The sequence below is a fragment of the Harpia harpyja genome, chromosome 7 (assembly GCF_026419915.1).
Source record: "Harpia harpyja isolate bHarHar1 chromosome 7, bHarHar1 primary haplotype, whole genome shotgun sequence".
Taxonomy (NCBI): Eukaryota; Metazoa; Chordata; class Aves; order Accipitriformes; family Accipitridae; genus Harpia; species Harpia harpyja.
Genome location: NC_068946.1, coordinates 701,836 through 718,196, shown reverse-complemented (window position 1 = coordinate 718,196; position 16,361 = coordinate 701,836). Strand labels below are relative to the sequence as shown.

At 46.1% G+C, this 16,361-nt stretch overlaps 1 protein-coding gene across 7 annotated transcripts in view; it reads left to right on the top strand.

Moving 5' to 3' along the window:
- The window catches only part of CAMTA1 (calmodulin binding transcription activator 1), a 326,976-nt gene that overhangs the window by 112,286 nt on the left and 198,329 nt on the right, over positions 1-16,361 (top strand). For all 7 annotated transcript variants that reach the window (XM_052792793.1, XM_052792789.1, XM_052792791.1 and 4 more), the window contains one exon: positions 2,765-2,900. In XM_052792793.1, the coding sequence (XP_052648753.1) occupies positions 2,765-2,900 (136 nt within the window). The remainder of the gene's footprint in view (positions 1-2,764; positions 2,901-16,361) is intronic.

Below are 16,361 nucleotides of genomic sequence, written 5' to 3'. Positions count from 1 at the left end.
ACACTCTTATCAAAATCGACAGCTGCTCCAGAGATCCTTAAGAGATTTTGTTCCATTGTGCTTTATTTCGTATAAATCTCGTTAACTGTTTTCCAGTGACCTCTTACGGTGTTCTTTTTTCATCGCAGAAATAAGCCAACAAAAACCTGATTCCAGCCTTGCAGAACAGCAGCAAGGTTGCAGGGTTGCAGAGCTCAGCTCTGCGGTCCCTTCACCCGCACGCTCTCGGGGCACTGCAGGCAAGAAAAAGCAGTATTTTGCTCGCATCAAAAAACTTTCTGGTCCTCCTTCCAGTCCTTCGAGTGTATGTTTTCCGAAAAGCCACGCACGTGAGTGCCGAGGCACTAGGCAGGAGATAAGTTCCCACGCCGTCTTTTCCTTACTTGCCCTAAACGTGCAGGTAACTCGTCGTAAGCCATAGGGCATGTCTCCGTGATGGAGACAAGGGGAAGTCTTTGATCTTTTGAGAAGGGTTTGAGCTGACATGTGCAGCAACGGGAGGTTTATAGAAGAAACACCGAAACAAGATATGTAATATCTCCACTGAATTAACCCTGCACTATCTACGTCGCTGTCAAATAGACGCCGTGGTTGCCCTGACACCCAAGTGTTTATTTTCAGGGCGACGTGTAGGAGTAGAGGGGAGGAGCAGCCTCGCCGAGCCCGTGGGTCTGGGCTGCCGGGCCACGGGTGGCAGGAGGGGGAGGCGTAGCTGGGGGGAACGAACGGAGCTCGGGTTTCTGGTCACAGGGAATAAATATTTGCGTGTATGTGGAAGAAAATTAAGTCTATAAGTTTTGGTTTAGTAAAAGGATGTGCTCATAATCACTTAGATCAAAGGTCATTTCGGTCTTGCAAATGTTTGCAGAAGCAGAAAGTCTGTTTTCATACTAAAAGAGACTTTGTGCAGCAGTTTCTCGTCCACATTCATTAAATTTGTGATGTGCCAGTGCGTTCTGGAGGGCAAATGCTGAGTGTAAAGCTGGCAGGGCATCCTTTTGGTATACCCAAAGCTGCATACTTATGTGCAGAGACAAGGGAAAAGGATGGGGGTTTGGTAGCAGATCCTGTGATCGCCGATGGTGTTTGCTTTGACAGAGGAAGGGTGTTGTATTGGTTGATCTAGGTGATTTCAGCTGGCCATTGGTGGTAGAAAACCATCATGAGCTTGTTTTCCTCCGTAGTAAGGTGCCTTTATGCACTTAATGGAGCACTGGGATGAGTTACTCTATAATTAACGGCTTTTACAGCAATGTTACTGCCCTATTATTACGTGATAAACATGGGTGAAGGCGGCTGTCTTCAACCAGAGTATTTTGTTAGAGAAAAATGAGGAGAGGGTACCTGCAGAAGCTTGTTCTTGTGCTTATTTTGTAGTGTGAGGCTGTTTGAAAGACAGAAGCGGGAGGGAAGACGGATGCTTTTCCAGCTGGGCCAGACACCGATTTTTGCACCTTCGGCATGGCTCTGAAGTCACAAGCCAATGGTGCATGGACACAAAGCGCTTAGTTTGGCTTATTTATTTAAAAAGCTTCCTTGCGTTGGCTGGGCAAGTGAAAATACTCGGTGGCATTTTTAGCAATTCCAGGTATTGCTCTGCTCCGTCTGAAAACGCCTGGCTGCTAGTGTCCAGAAAGTGGAGGGGTGCGAGGAGCGACGTGAAGTGTGGACTGGATGGGGGGCGGGGGGAACCAGACCCTCTCAATCCTGAAAGGCTTCTTTCCGTTAATTTGGTTTGTTTATACAAGTTCAGGTGCCTTCCTTTATCAAAAGGCTCCAGCCAAAGCTTTCCTGTGAAAGGTATTGCTGCTGCTGCTGCTAATGTTGTTGTTTTTCTTTCTGTTCTTGGTGTCCTAAAGCCAAATTACTGTGACTAATGCACCACTGTAAATGTCTGCAGCATCTACAGCACTGCTGCCTGCATGGGATGCATGCTGTCTTTGCTGTGATGTGTGTGTGTGTGGGGGGGTTATTTTCCATTTTTTAGTATTGCAGCAGAAATGCCCCTATTGTGTGTTGGCTTAGCAGATAGCAAAATGTTTCTGTGAAATACTGTCATACGCCAAATAGCTGGTGACTCCTGCCTGTTGGGCAAGCATCAATGTGCCTTTATTGATATTCTAAAGCATCAACCTGGTTTCTAAGCGGAAAATGTTTTCATGTGTCTTTGAAGTCAAGGAGGTGCTCAGAAGAGAGAAAGTTAGTCCATGTCTAACACTGATCTAAGCAGGAACAGCGAAACCAATGTATAAGCTCACGCTTTTTTCCTTCCGTTCTTTTTTGCCTGTTTATTGCCTTTTTAAGCCAACATCCGTATTCTGGTGCTGTGTTAGAGGTGGTTGTTGCCTAATCCCGCTGATGCATTAAAAAGAGAAAGATTGTCTATCATAAAATAATAACGATCCTTTTTTTTCTTAACCTTTCTTTCCTAATTTTCAACATGTAGCTGAGCCCAAGCATAACATATCCTGTGAAGACGCTGGCCATTTTATGATAAGCTTTCCTTGTTGGTTTTTTTTTTTATTAATACTTCTCACTGGCATGCTTACTTCATTATGTACAAGATTCTCAAGTAAAATTTTGCAGATTGCAAAACATCAATTAATCCAATTAGGAGCAACAAACAGTGAAAGTTTGTATTATGCCAAATACAGAATATTGCTTTTCTGTAGAGACTTTTTCTAGTCTGTAGTACATTGCTTCCTAAACTCTCTTAGGGTGGGTTTTTTTCATTATGTAATCCAAAACTGTTTCTTGTTTCCAGACCGCAGAATGGTTCTATGATCCTGTACAATAGGAAGAAGGTGAAATACAGGAAAGATGGATATTGCTGGAAAAAAAGGAAAGATGGGAAAACCACCCGAGAGGATCACATGAAACTGAAGGTCCAAGGAGTGGAGGTAGGAGAACGGAGTGGGGGTGGGTTTGGCTGATAGCTGGGCTGGGAAGCAACAGCTCCCCAAAGTTCGTTCAATGTAAAGTTGTCCACACGTTCAGAAAAAGGTTTATATTTGCTGAATCCCAGCTCCCCCCCCCCCCCAAAAAAAAAACCCCACATGTTCTTTGTTACTACTTTGAACAAAATTTGCATATAGCCTCACTGTCGGATTGCGTTACTGCTCTCTGGTTGCTGTGAGGTTGTACAGTAGCCGTGCTGACGAAAAACACGGAAGCGTCTCCACACCAAGCATCTTTTGGTAGAACGCGTGCTTTTTGTAACAGGTACTTCACAAGGGCGACCAAACATCTTGGGGTGGGTTGCTAAGCATTTTTTTTTACCGTATCAGCTTTGTATATGCTTTGATACTCACAAAATACCAGCTAGTTTTTGGTAGCAATTACTGTAATTTTCCGTGTGCTTCCTCAGAGTTGGTCTTCCCAGTATGCAGAAGTAGCATTTCTGTTGAATTCAGACCAGAATTGGACTCTGCTTCAAGGCGTGTTTTGAAGGAGACTGTTGCTCTACTGATGGTATTTAGCCATTCAAAGAAATGCAGGTGGATGATTTCACCTGACACAGTATTTCTGGAATAAGCCTGTGTGTTCTAAAAACGTGTCGTTGTTTGACACAACTATTTGTTCTGAAAGTCCGTCTGCGTGAGACAGGAGCTGTTTGATCTCACTGATCACTTCTGACGTTAAAGGTCTGCATAGATGTGGACAAGTATGTGTATTTAACTTTTTTTCTTTTCTATTTTATTAACTGGGTATTACATTTTCTGATAGCAGAAGTCCAGCTGCAGAGCTTTGCCTAGCTTAGTTCCTAAGACCCCAGGGCTGTATTCCCTGCATTTGATACTGAACTTGGGGCCAAAATGGTAAAAGGGTGTTCAAAGATGTAATTGTAGCATTTAGCCGTGTCATCAAGAAATACTCTAATTCCGGCACATGAATAGCAAAGCCGTAAGGGTATATATTTGTATAAGCTGTACTGATTTCTGCAGCTCACAGGCTGCGTGCATCACTACGGATAGGAGGCTGCACCCAGGCATGCGGGCATAACCCAGCACGGATGGCAGCGTTTGGAGTAATCGGTGGTGTTCAATGACAGGCAAAGCTTAACCCGTTACCTCAAGGCATGTCCGATAGCTTTCAGGCTGGAGTTTGGGCTAAAGCGAGCTTTCCAACCTCACCCCCCAGGCCCGTCTTGGCAGATGTTTTGCACGGCATTAACCTTTCTTGCGTCCGGCTGGTGTCCAGTGTGGCTCCGGGAGTTGGGGGCCGGCGGGGGTTCCACACCGCGCGGTGTTTCCGAATTCGGCGCGGGGGATGCAAAGCGGCCAGGCGTCTGGAACGCATCTCGTGCTCCAGCTTCCTCGTGGGTGATTTGTCATTCTTACGTTCTGTCTGCTTTAATGAGGTTTTTGGGTTTAAAATAGTATTAAATGGATTGCATTATATTACACCAGAGAGGCATAACTTTGTTCCATAATTTTTACATCCAATAACAATGTTTTATTATGACAAGCCTCAAAAAAAAAAAGTCAGCATAATGGAAATTGTGCATTGTTTTTGTTTCAGGTTTGCAGAGCATGATTTGATTAACTGCTGTGAACTTTAACAATGCAGAATACCAAAACCTGCGCTGCAGAGCTTACCTATAGGAGGGTGGTGGTGACCGTTGGCTACCATACATACACATGATTAAATAAATACTTTCTGACATCTTTTTTCAAAGACGGAGCCATCAACCCCTAGAGTGCCTGACTGCATGGATGTCCGTGGCCTTCATATTTAACTCAAATAGCCCTGCACTGAACCCAATAATTTCTATTTGATTGAAGCATGTCTCTGGAAGGTAACAAATCTGAAATAGGATGTATCAGGTGCTGGAGAACACACAGCTTTCAGGGTTTCTTCCTGTGGCTGATCACATTCGCCACTTAAGAAAATAAGTGTCAGAGTACTTGCTTTGTGATTTGGATGTGCTGGGGTTCGGCCGTTCATTCCCACCTCTTTCTCCAGCTTAAGAGCCCTTTAATACCCGGTATTTTATCTCCAAGAAGGTACTTACGCCCTCTCATCAAGTCATCCCTCAATCTTCTCGCTGCAAAGCCCAGCGGACCCAGCTCTGAGCCTCCTGGCTTTGGCAGAGGCGGGATGCGGCCAGTTTTACAGTTGATAGGTCTTGCAGCAGATAAAGCGACAACCGAGCACAAACCTGGCTCCTGAGCCAACACTGTGAACAGTTAATGGCAATTTTTACTGGGGCTCAAAACTGGAGGAACACAACCTCTACATAAATCTATGTGTTAAGTAGCACTAACGGTTATCAAAATGCAGACTGATCATCTGAGTGATGAAAAGAAATTAATTTTTTTTCCCCCCGGGTATCAGAGCGTACAAAGGAAGCGATGATTCAAGTCGTCGCAGTTTATGTAGGCAAAGGCAGAAGAAAAGAAACCAAGAGGAACAGGCAAATAGAGGCTTGGGTCTGCAATTTAACTCCCACATAAATCTGGGTCTAGAAGAGTTGGGTCCACTGTAGAAACCTCTGGTGTACCGAGCGCGCCTGAAAGCATGTCTGCGGTTTCCAGAGGCTGGAGGAGAAGCCGCAGTGCTCTGCCGCGCAGTCCCCTCGCTGACCTGCCCTGATGCCCCTTGCTGTCCCATCTCGCTGCCAGGGCGGCATCTGAGTGATTGCTGCCAGTCGCCGTTCTGAACAATGCAGGAAAAGTTCGTTTACTTGACCTCTAAGTGCTGCTTGGGCAGCAGAATTAGGTATTTTTAACCTTCTTAATTAATTACTCGATCAGTACATCGTGCTACTTCACAGATAGCGTTATGGGTTTATGTTTCTGATACCATCCTAATAGGGAGCGATGTTCTTTACTTGGGCACATAGGCAACAGATTTAAAATAATAAAAAAGGCTTTTTTCAAAGTTGGAGCGATACTGTAGTTAACCACATTAGGGTTTAACAGGGCATGAAATAACTGTCTGCCTTGTGGCACTGCCAGATCATCTCAGCGACTGTTGCAGCCAGAAGATAAATAGGTATCATCGTCGCGCTGATGGAAAAATACTTGCAAAGCCGACAGCCAAGAGCATCGATAGCATCCAAACAGAGCTTTGGAAACTGCAGCTAATAGGCGGGAAGGAGGAACATGTTGGCTGGTGAAACTACTGACCAGCCAGTTCTGAAAAGGGATTTGTATTAGTAGATTTAATAATTAATTACGTCCTCAGTGTCATCAGTGTGATGGCTCCTGTGTCTTTGCAAGTTTTGGGTGCGGAAAAAAAAGCATTTGGAAACAAAAAGTTTACACCAGGTACTTGGGGATGTTGGTGCCTATCCCTACCATATAAAAGGATTTGGTGAACATGGACGAGGCAGCTGAAGCAAATTTAGGACATAAATAAGGAAGAAACTAATTTAAATAGGAATACACTAATTTAAATAAGTAAGGAATGGGAAGAATAAACTAATTAGCCAAGCGGATGTTAAATGATAACTGCCTGAAATGCTCAAGCTACTGTCTTGGTTAGCATCACTGTGCGTGAGGGTTTGGGCTATTACTTGGTTAATCTGATGCACAATCCTGTTAGAAAATGCTGGATAAACGAGAAAGAAGTTAATTTGGCCTTTCCCTTAATATACCTCTTTGTGCAATTCTTTGTGGAATCCATTAAAAATCTCCAGTCCGTGATCCTTTTTAGAATTCTAATTAATTAGGATCCCTGGTGATGTGTTCCTAATCAATCCACATAATTAAAAATTTTAACTAATAAATAATAGTAAGGGGAGTGTTGAAATAGCTTTAACATCATTCCGGACTGGCGCTGCTCCGACTTTACAGTTGGTTGGCTCAGCTGGTGCATTTGCCTTTTCTTGTGCATGACCCTGTCCGGGTGCCCGGCAATGGCGCGTTCACGTGAATTCGTAGTAAACTGCTGCCGAAATGGCAATGAGGTCATGTTTTTATAGTAAGTTTCCCTCTTGTCCTCTGCGGTTTGGAAGGTCGGCGCCGATTCGGTTGCTCTTTATCCTGTACTGAGGATATTTTGGTCTCTCCAAACCCCGCCGCCTGAAGAGAAGTCAGAGAAAAGGGTTCTCTCAAACTCGGGGCAAAGCCAAGTCCCTCTCTCAGCACGAGCGATGCTACCTGTGGTGTGACTTTGCCAAATGGCTGGCAGGAGCCTGATGCTCTACGAAAGCCAAGGGTTGAGCCGCAGCAGCGCATCCGTCACCGGAGACGCTGCTGTTCGGCGCTGGGGCGGCAAAGGGAGCGGCGCTGCCAGCTGAGCAGTGACCCCCACCGCCAGGAGCCCCGGCTCGTCGGGGAGGGTCGTTCGTCAGCCTTCGTTTAGTCTGATGCCGCTAATTCCGGGTCAGAGGACGAGAGGAATGCGCCAGAGCTCCTATACTTGAAAGATCGCGTTCTCTCATAGATAGATGTATGTTATCTCAGTACAATATGGTAATCTTTATGAATTCCTTAAAACAAAACAAAACCAAAAAAAAAAAAGTAAAACTTGATTTAAGTCTTATTAAGAGAGAAACTCCCTTGTGGAGATGGAGATGCAGAGTATCAATTTTGTATGCAGGACTTGTATTTAATTAATACCATAACAGTCCCTTAACACCGTTACAGATTAGTCCACGAGGACAGGAATGGAAATTTTAGATTATTCAATTACTGCATAAACCCTGGGACATCACCGTCAAAACTTTGCAAAAGGTTTCTTTCGCGTTTGGGTCTGAAAACGCAGCGTACCTGAACTCAGTATTGCGCAGGCAGTACAACCTGGGTGATAATAGCATCATTTGCTCTTACAGCCTCCGAGCTGGGAATACGTGCTAAGAACAAGATGACTTTTCCTTTTAGTAAATGACCAAATGGGCTTTTCTGTATTCTGTAAAATAACCCATCATGGAATATCAAACTGCAAAATGTTATCACATCTCTCAATTCCCTGCTCTTGTCGGTGAAATCTACTGGTAAGTTATTACTGGATGGTGAAAGCAACTTGTGAGATCGCCCGCTCAGGCAGCACTAATCTGGAGGACTATTCCTAGGACAGTCTGATCCAATTCACTTTAATTTACATGGGCTTTGCTCGCCCTCAGAGGTGAGCTGGGTAGTTTGCAAACTAATTAGGATTGCATTGTTCAGTCAGGCTGCTTAATGCATTCCAGAGAAATACTGCAGGGTGGCTTTGGAGGAGAAAGGAGAGTTTAATGTGAAAGGCTTTCTGAAAATATGACACACACGTGTGCATACATTAACACAAACAAGCGCAGCCCTGAAAGCAAAGGAGAAGAACTACTCAAAGAGGAGTGACAGTTTTTATACAAATCTATTCTTCATCATCAGTCCTAACAGTATTTCCCTTACATCTCTCCCAGTGTTTGACTTTTGCCATTTCTGACCAGCCGCTCCCTTAATCTCCCGTAACTCGTTAGAGGGCACAGAGCCCAACAGCATCTCCCCGTCTTTGCTGTGGTGTGCACGTCTCTACAATGGATGCAACGGGCAGATGCTCGTACAGAAACATGGAAGGTGTTGACTCATGAGCTGTGGTTGAGTTTTATTCCGTTACCTATTCCAGGTGGTGTTTACGGCATCCAGAACGTAGGGTTGTGATGGCATCTTAATGATTCACGCGCCTGTGGCGGTCCTAGGGAAATCAGAGAGTTGGTTTACCGTTTCTGAAGGGGAATATGGATTATCGTTAAATCTGGAATGGGTCTCCCGAGAGTCTCTTCTGAAGGGAACATTCATATCAAGAATTCATTTTCTATATCAGGATCCTACTGTATTCGCTTGCAGTAACATAAATTCACAGCAAATGGTCGTGGGTTTTGTCATCTTTTCCTAATGCCCTATACGCATCGAGGAGATTTTATCCTTCAACGGACCTGTAACGTACCTAATCCTTTAATTGTTGTCGCTTATTTTACGGTGTATAACTTCAGCAATAAAAGCTTTCTTAATATCTGGGTGTCTCAGAAAGAAGGTTCAGCTGAGATCAGGGCCACTGCCTTGTGTATGATGTTGGAGGAGATGCTTTGCCCAGGTCTGGTGCAGTTGGCACCGCATCTGCTTGGAGCCTTGCCTCGGCAAGAAAATGGATGCGCTGGTTGGTGTTTTAGCAGGCAGGAGTTGTTTATTCAGAGACATGCTATAAAATATTTGGCTTTATTTCCTGCATGGACTAACTTGTACCAAGCTACCGGTGCATTGCTGTGCAACACTCCAGAAAAATTCACCTTTGGGAGAGAACTTTGAGAGCTGAAATGCTCCAAGCTTGCCGCTCACAAAGCAGGTTAGTGGCATTACTACTTCTGGGCAACGCAGCGTGAGGGGAAAATCGATAATGGCTAGCATGAAATGTCGGCAGATGAAGGCAGCTGTCCTCGGGATGCTTTTGCTCCGATGTAATTAACTTACTTGTGCGTGGGGCTCACGGGACAAGGATGGCTCTTGCTGGTGGAGATCAGGGGACCGCTGGCTCGGCGTGGTCCCGCGGGCGATGCCGGCATGGTCGGGGGAAGGAAGAAGGTCCACGTTATTTCTCATTACCCTGGCATGCACAAAACTGTCCTAATCGCAGCTCTTGCAAAGTGACTTGAGCCCATGCTTGATTTGAGTACTGTGCGCCAATATTTCTATTTGGTCCAAAGTCTGAAGGACTTTCTCCATTTAGCAGGAGGTAAATGGGTGTAAGTGCAGCTGCAGGTTGCTTTCACTCCCGTGCTTTTCCCCCGTCTTAAATGAAGTACCTGCTGTGAAATGAAGGGCTGTGCTGGGTTGGGTGCCTCCTTGCTGGGGAATCCCTGTCCCCTGTCTCATTCCTTAAGGTGTGCTGTGCAATGAGCTCCGGAGAAGGGGTTTTCTGTAACAGGTGAGTGAATATTTGTGGGAAAATTATTAAATCTTGAGACAATGTGATACAGCTTTTCCGCTGCATTTTCTTCACTCACTCAGCCTGGCAGCGTCAGTCCAGAATAACTAAATACTGTCTACCAGATGAAAGTGTTTCACTTGCGGATCGTCACTTTGTCTATAAATTGGCTTACCGGGAGGCTTCCAGATGGAGACGCTTGGTAAGCGGGGGGGAGCCTTAGACTGAAGAAACTGAAAATAAATTCACAAAGAAATAAAGAGTCTGTTTCTTATTCCTGCTTTTGCGAATAGTCTTTCCAGTGACATATTGGGAATGGACTGAATTATAGCAAAAACAGGAATGGAGGAGAGCTGCAGGGTAGGAAGAGCAAACATTACATTTGCTTTAACCGATGCAACGCCAAGCAACTGTTTTTACACTCGATTAGTTCACGCATCGTTTTGGACAGGAACCAGAATGGAAAATGTTTTTAGTTTTGTTTTTGTATGATGAAGGGAGAAAAGGTGGAATAAAAGGATTAAATTGCTGTCTCAGGCTTTTTCCCCTTGTATTTGATTCCTTCCACCATTAGTTTTGTGTGATTTCAGTGGGGTAAGGAGTCTTTACCCTTCCTAATCTGCTTTTAACATAAGACAACTTTTACAACTTAACAGGCTGAACTTTCTTTTTTGAAAACAATTTGCTTCATGGCAACAACTGAGGGTTTTGCGTAAACGTTACGAAGCAAAGCTGAGAGCAAGAGCTTTTGGGATTGCGGCTCAGCTTGAGCATGTTTGTATTGAATTTCAGTGAAAGACAAATGGTGTGGTGGGTTCAGCATTTGCAAATGTTGAAGCAGCAAAGGGTACCTGTAGGGCAGGCTTGGCTTATTTGCCTTAATTATCCTTGTGGTTTGAATGCTGTTACAGTAACATTAAGCCTTGTGCGGAGTTTCTGCTTCTATACCAGCTACTATATTTTGAATGCAGTGGAAAAAATAATCTGTGGGCTCTTTAATAGAGTTTAGCAAACAAGAATCTTTCTTACAGTAAAGTAAAAAAATAAGTGATCTTTTGACTTCCCAAGTCATCTTAAATACCTTGGAGAAGCACAGCAAAGGCATTTAGAAGAGCTACGTGGCTTTTGACGTTTCTGAAATAAGATGCCAAACAGCTACACCCAGTTGTAGTGCACGGGATCGCTTTATCCAGTAACGGAAGGTCGGTGAAGGTAGCAGAAAGGCTGAGAAACAGGCACTGAGTGACATGCAACGTGGATGCGGCGTAGTACGGGGTGAGGAGCCTTCAAAGCCAGCCAGAAATGAGGGGGGGGGTGCGTCTCTCGAGCATACGTGGGGGTCAGGACCCCCTTTCGGGTGATGGGCAGGTGGCCCGTAGGCAAGTTCTGCCCAAGTCAAGGGCAACCGACCCTTCAGCGCAAGGCAACAGGTTTGCGGTAGCAGTTCAGGTAATTGCTTTGTAATTGACTGCGTCACCTTTTTTTTTCCCCTGTTTAATAAATAGCATGAATAAAGCTGAGCCACATGTGGTGGGATTGTAATTCAAATCCCATTCACTAAAGTCTGAACGTTTTTCATTTCGCATGTAAAGGCAGTTTCGATGTAAATTATTCCAAAAGGATCTCTGTGGACTAATGACATTAGCGTCTAGATAGATTGCAGTTGTTTGAGTAATTGATGCTGCATCTGCACCACATACTGTGGGGGAAAAGAGGAGGAACCTGGTGACATGAGTTTCCACGCTTCTCTGTTGCGGAGAAATCAGGAGACTGAATATGCTGGATGGGTCTAAAGAAATGGGGTGACAAACATCAGCCCCTGCATCGGGCTCCAGGCCCAATGGGGATGGCTGTTATTCCAATTTCTCCGCCTTCCTCTTCATTTGCCTGCATAGCAGTGGTAGACACGATGCTTCTTTCTGGATCGCCCCAAAACCAAACCAAAGCACACCAAAAAATTTAATATATATATACTTTTACATTATTTAGCCATCCTGATTAAATAAAATGTTAGAACAACTGTGCAGACACAAAACAAGCTAACGGGCAGCCGTGTACCCCCCTCTGAAATGTGAGGTTTCTGTCACTGCAAAGGCTGTACAGCACAAATACACATTGACATTTATATTGACTATTTCGGTTTAGAGAAATTCGAAATTAAATATATTTTCTGCCAGCTCTGTGGGAAAATCCATTTACAAAAACAAAATCCAATAGGAGATCTAAAGATTGGTGGCCAGAAATGAAATATTTTGAGAATACAATATATGGAGATTGGATTGCTGGATCTGTGGTCTTGGTTTAATGTGCTGGGGACTGGAGATGGGAGTGGAGGTTTATTGGTCCAAACTTTATCCCAGTGTTTGCAATTCAGATGAGACAGTTTACAGCACAACAAAATAAACGTAAATACTTTTTGGACCAGGGACAGTGGTGTGCATTTACTTTTTTGACCACGTAGTTGCCTTTCTGTGCATGCGTGGAGACATGCGTTAGTCTAACACCAGAGACTAAAGTCTTTAACTGCAGGCCACTCATCACGCAGCTCCTAGAGCGTTTTAAATGGGGTGCAGCACGGCGAGGTGAAATCATCGCTGTTCCTCGCAAGATTAAGAGGTTTCCTTTTTCTGTAGGGATCCCTGTGATTGCACGGAGGATCCAGATGCTGAAGCAGCATGTGCCTTGTAATCTTGTAATTGCATTGTGGGCTGTGACGGAGATAAGGGCTTCCACTGGAAACGAGGAGCCTCAGTGTCTCTGCGTTACGCGCCTGGGTTTTAATGTGTTTTTATTTATTTATTTATTTCACAGTGCGTAGGAAAGGAAAGCAAATCTCGTTTGCTGTATCGCTGCTAATTTTGTATGCATCAGAGATGCATTAAACATTTTCATTTCCTGAGTTCCTGTTGGAAAGACGGATACTGCTCACCAAAGCCTAAGTGTGGAGGGGAAGCAGCGAGAGCGGAGTTGTGTCAAGGGTTCAAAGGCGCTGGAGTTCCTAAACAAAATCTGGTATTGTCCCCAAAACGCAGTAGACGCAAAGGCTGACAAAACAGGATTTCAGAGTGTGGCCCTGTCCTGCACGTGGGCACGTTTTAATGGCCACCACTTTGTAAGATATTATTTACTCACCCTTTTTATAGGCAAGAGATAAGAATTAATTAGCCAATGTTTGTACAACTCTTTGGAAATGTAAAGCATTAATTGCATACTAATACCCCGTTGTCAGAAGTGAAAGGGAAACGCGATGCGGAGGAACGGGGCCGTGGTGGCCCGGGAGCGCTGTCGGCAGAGGGTTCGCCTGCCCTCGCCGGGTACCCGGTCGGCGTCTCTGCCCCGCGCACAAAGTCGTTCCCTCTGTAGAGCCAGATGCGGCGGACGTAGGCTGGCAGAGACGGTCGGGATCATTCGCTTCTGCGTGCCAATACCCCTTTCACGCATTCTGAGTTGTAGTCGTAGTCTCCGGGAAATGCATATACCTGCTTTTAATGACAGAGTTGCGGGGATGAAGCCTGGGGAGCGGAAACCCTTGGGGATCCAGGTGGGATGCTGTAACCACGCTCGGATGCCGTGCGTCTGTGAGCAGCAGACAGCGAGAGTTGGACTTAGCAGCTCAGCTTGATGCTTTGGCGGGGTTTTGTAGATAGTCTCACCTTGGGTGCCAACTGTTTGTAAAATAAAAAAGTGCCTCAACAAGCTCCTGGAAAATAACCTGCTTGTACATGCAAAAAAAAAAAAAAAAGTCAAAAAGCAGGCAAGCATCTTAAACAAAAGGGCAGTAATGAGATGTTGGCCCCTGCTAACGTAGTTGAGATAATGGCTGGTGATGGGATGGAGCTGACAGGAATGAGATCGTTGGTGTTTTCCATTCACTGGATGTGCCGGGTTGAAACCGTGGTACAAATAGCCATTGAGCAAACGAAATACTCTGTTTCTCAGAATAAAGTAACTGATGTTCTCATGGGGACTCAGGTGAGGCCAGGTTGTTTGGCCTTTTCCAGGAGAGACCCAGCACCCTGTGGGATAAGCTCACGGCCAAAGCTGAGACCAGTCACCAGTTACCCAGACCTCAAGGCGTTAGGTTGAAATGGGAGCTATTCTCTGCATCTTACCGTGTCTGCTGTAGGTCAGATTAAAATCGCAGGGGGAGAGGGCTGTATTGTATCAGTGCTACAACAAGAAAGCGCAAGTGACCCTATTGGCAATTAAAGTAATGCAGCAAATGCACGTTATTGTATTGCAGAGGGAAAAACTATTTTTCTACTCCCTGCCTGTCTTAAAAACGTCGTGCATGTTGGGTTATGTTTAGCAGTTGCCTCGTCCCTGCAAAATATCTTTTCGTTATAATCGTATGATAATGCATTCGTCCATTCCGGTGTTTCCATATTTCTGCTGCCATCGCGTGGCTGCTGGGGATTAACAGCACTCTCCCGGGCGGGGAGAGACCCCGCTGCCGTCCCGGAGACCCCCGGGAGACCCCCGTCCCCTCGGCCGGCGGTACGGCCAGCACCTGCCCCTCGCCGGGGCCGGGGCCGCGGCAGCGCTCCCCACGGCGGCCGGGCACCCCCGGCCAGAGCCGCCCTCCATCCCTTCGCACAGCCGCTCTGGCCCGAGTCGCCTTCGGTTTTTGGGATCGCTCGGGCGCAGCAGCTCCCGTTCTCCGCAGGCGGGAGCCGGCCGGTGCTCCTCGGCACCGTGCAGCCTCGGCCTCCCTCCCCTCCTCCCGGTGACCGTTTTGTACCTCCGGCTTTACCGTCCTACGCTTTGCAGTGGAAGGCGGCAGGATGCAATAAATTCGTGTGCGTGCCTTGAGACGGAGTCCTCCGTAATGAGCTTTTCGAGCCCTTCTGGCAGCTTCTCCCCGGGAGCGGCGTTGTCCCCCACCGAGCGAGCTGCTGGTGGCAGCCGGTGCCTGCCTGCCCTGGGGATGGGTTTGGGATTTGCTAGGCAGCACATTCCCCTGCCATTTCCAGTGCTCCCCGCCTCTCAAGTGTTTACACCAGGAATTTGGAGTCCTGCTTTTAAAATTATTTTCAAGGAATAAACACCCAAAACCTGGTAGTGACGCAGAAATTCTGCAGACTAGAACCGGGGAAGGCTTGATGTTCGCCTGTAATTGCAAAGCTTTGCAAAGCTACGCTTGGTTTAATATTTTGGGGAGCTCTCCGCGTAAGGTAAAATAAGCCTGAACGTTATAAGATAACTGGGTTCCCCGAAGTCAAGGGTGCTGGCGCTGGCACGTCCCGGCGTGCCACGGTTGCCCCTGCAAGGCTGCGCGTGGTGGAGGCGGTCGATGGCCGGGCTGTGCCAGTGCTCCCGTCCCCGGCTCCTTGGCTCCAGCTGACTGTCACTGGCCGCCACGGCCCCCGCGGTGGCGTTCCCACCCCGCACCTCTCAGGACAGCTCTTCCATGCCTGCTTGTGGCTGCTTCTTGTCACTTACTGCAACAAATATGCTGTATTTTTCCATTTAAAGGCCCCATGCTAATGCTACTGAGGACTGCAACGTTTTAGAGCACTATAAATATGTTTTTGAAGATTATGCCTTCTGTCTGACCTAAGTGTATTCTATAATACTGCGTGGGTGTATCTGTTGATGGTTACACTTTGCCTGCAGTTTTTGTATGCCTGTTGCCATAAACAAATTTTGAATAAAACAAGAATGAGGAAATATTTTTATGCCTAAGCGCTGGAAGTCGGTTGTACAAATGCCTGTGGGCTTGCTGCACTGGCTAATACTCCCGCTGCTTTTACTTTGGGGCGTGCATGATGTAAGCAACAGCTTTGCCCCTTCCTTGTCCTTTTGTCGGTCAGGCTCTCTGTCGTCCTCGGGGACAGGTTTCCATTCTGTTCGTAATGTCTTACCCGCCACAGCCAGAACAATTTATTTTAGCTTTTTCCTGCTAAAGGGAAGCATGGTTTTGAGCTTAAAAAGATGAAATACCTCCTCCTTTCCTGCCTCCCACATACTTCCCTTCATGCCCATCCTCTCTTAGAGAGTGTCCAACACTTGGACTTAATTTTTAATGAGAGAGTTTCTCTTTGTTCAGCTTTTTGTAGGCTATACGTAGCTCTCTGAAGACAGAGCTGCAGACTCTTTGGAAAACAAACGAGCAGCCTTAAACATAACAAAACTTGTACAGACTGGTTGCAGTCTAGGAAATGACGTTTGCCTCCACCGTGATGCCAGGCGTGGGACGATGCTTCTGAGCTCTGCACTGAGCAGTGCGCCACAGCTCCTGCGCGCAATGCAAACCGATGAGGAAAATGGATATGTCTCTCTTAACTAATGATTAAAATACCCATTTGTAACATACCTGCTAGATTTTGACATCTGTCTTTCTTGACATTCAGTCTGTTCCTTTGGATATCGGGCTCAGCTTGTGTTTTTTTTCTGGGTGGGCCCAAGATGCTGGCGGGCGAGCTCTGCATACTGCGACTGTGTGTACTCGGGGACCAGCATCTGGAGCCTGGGAGAATGGCTTAGATTTTGGTCACTGATGATGATGCTTT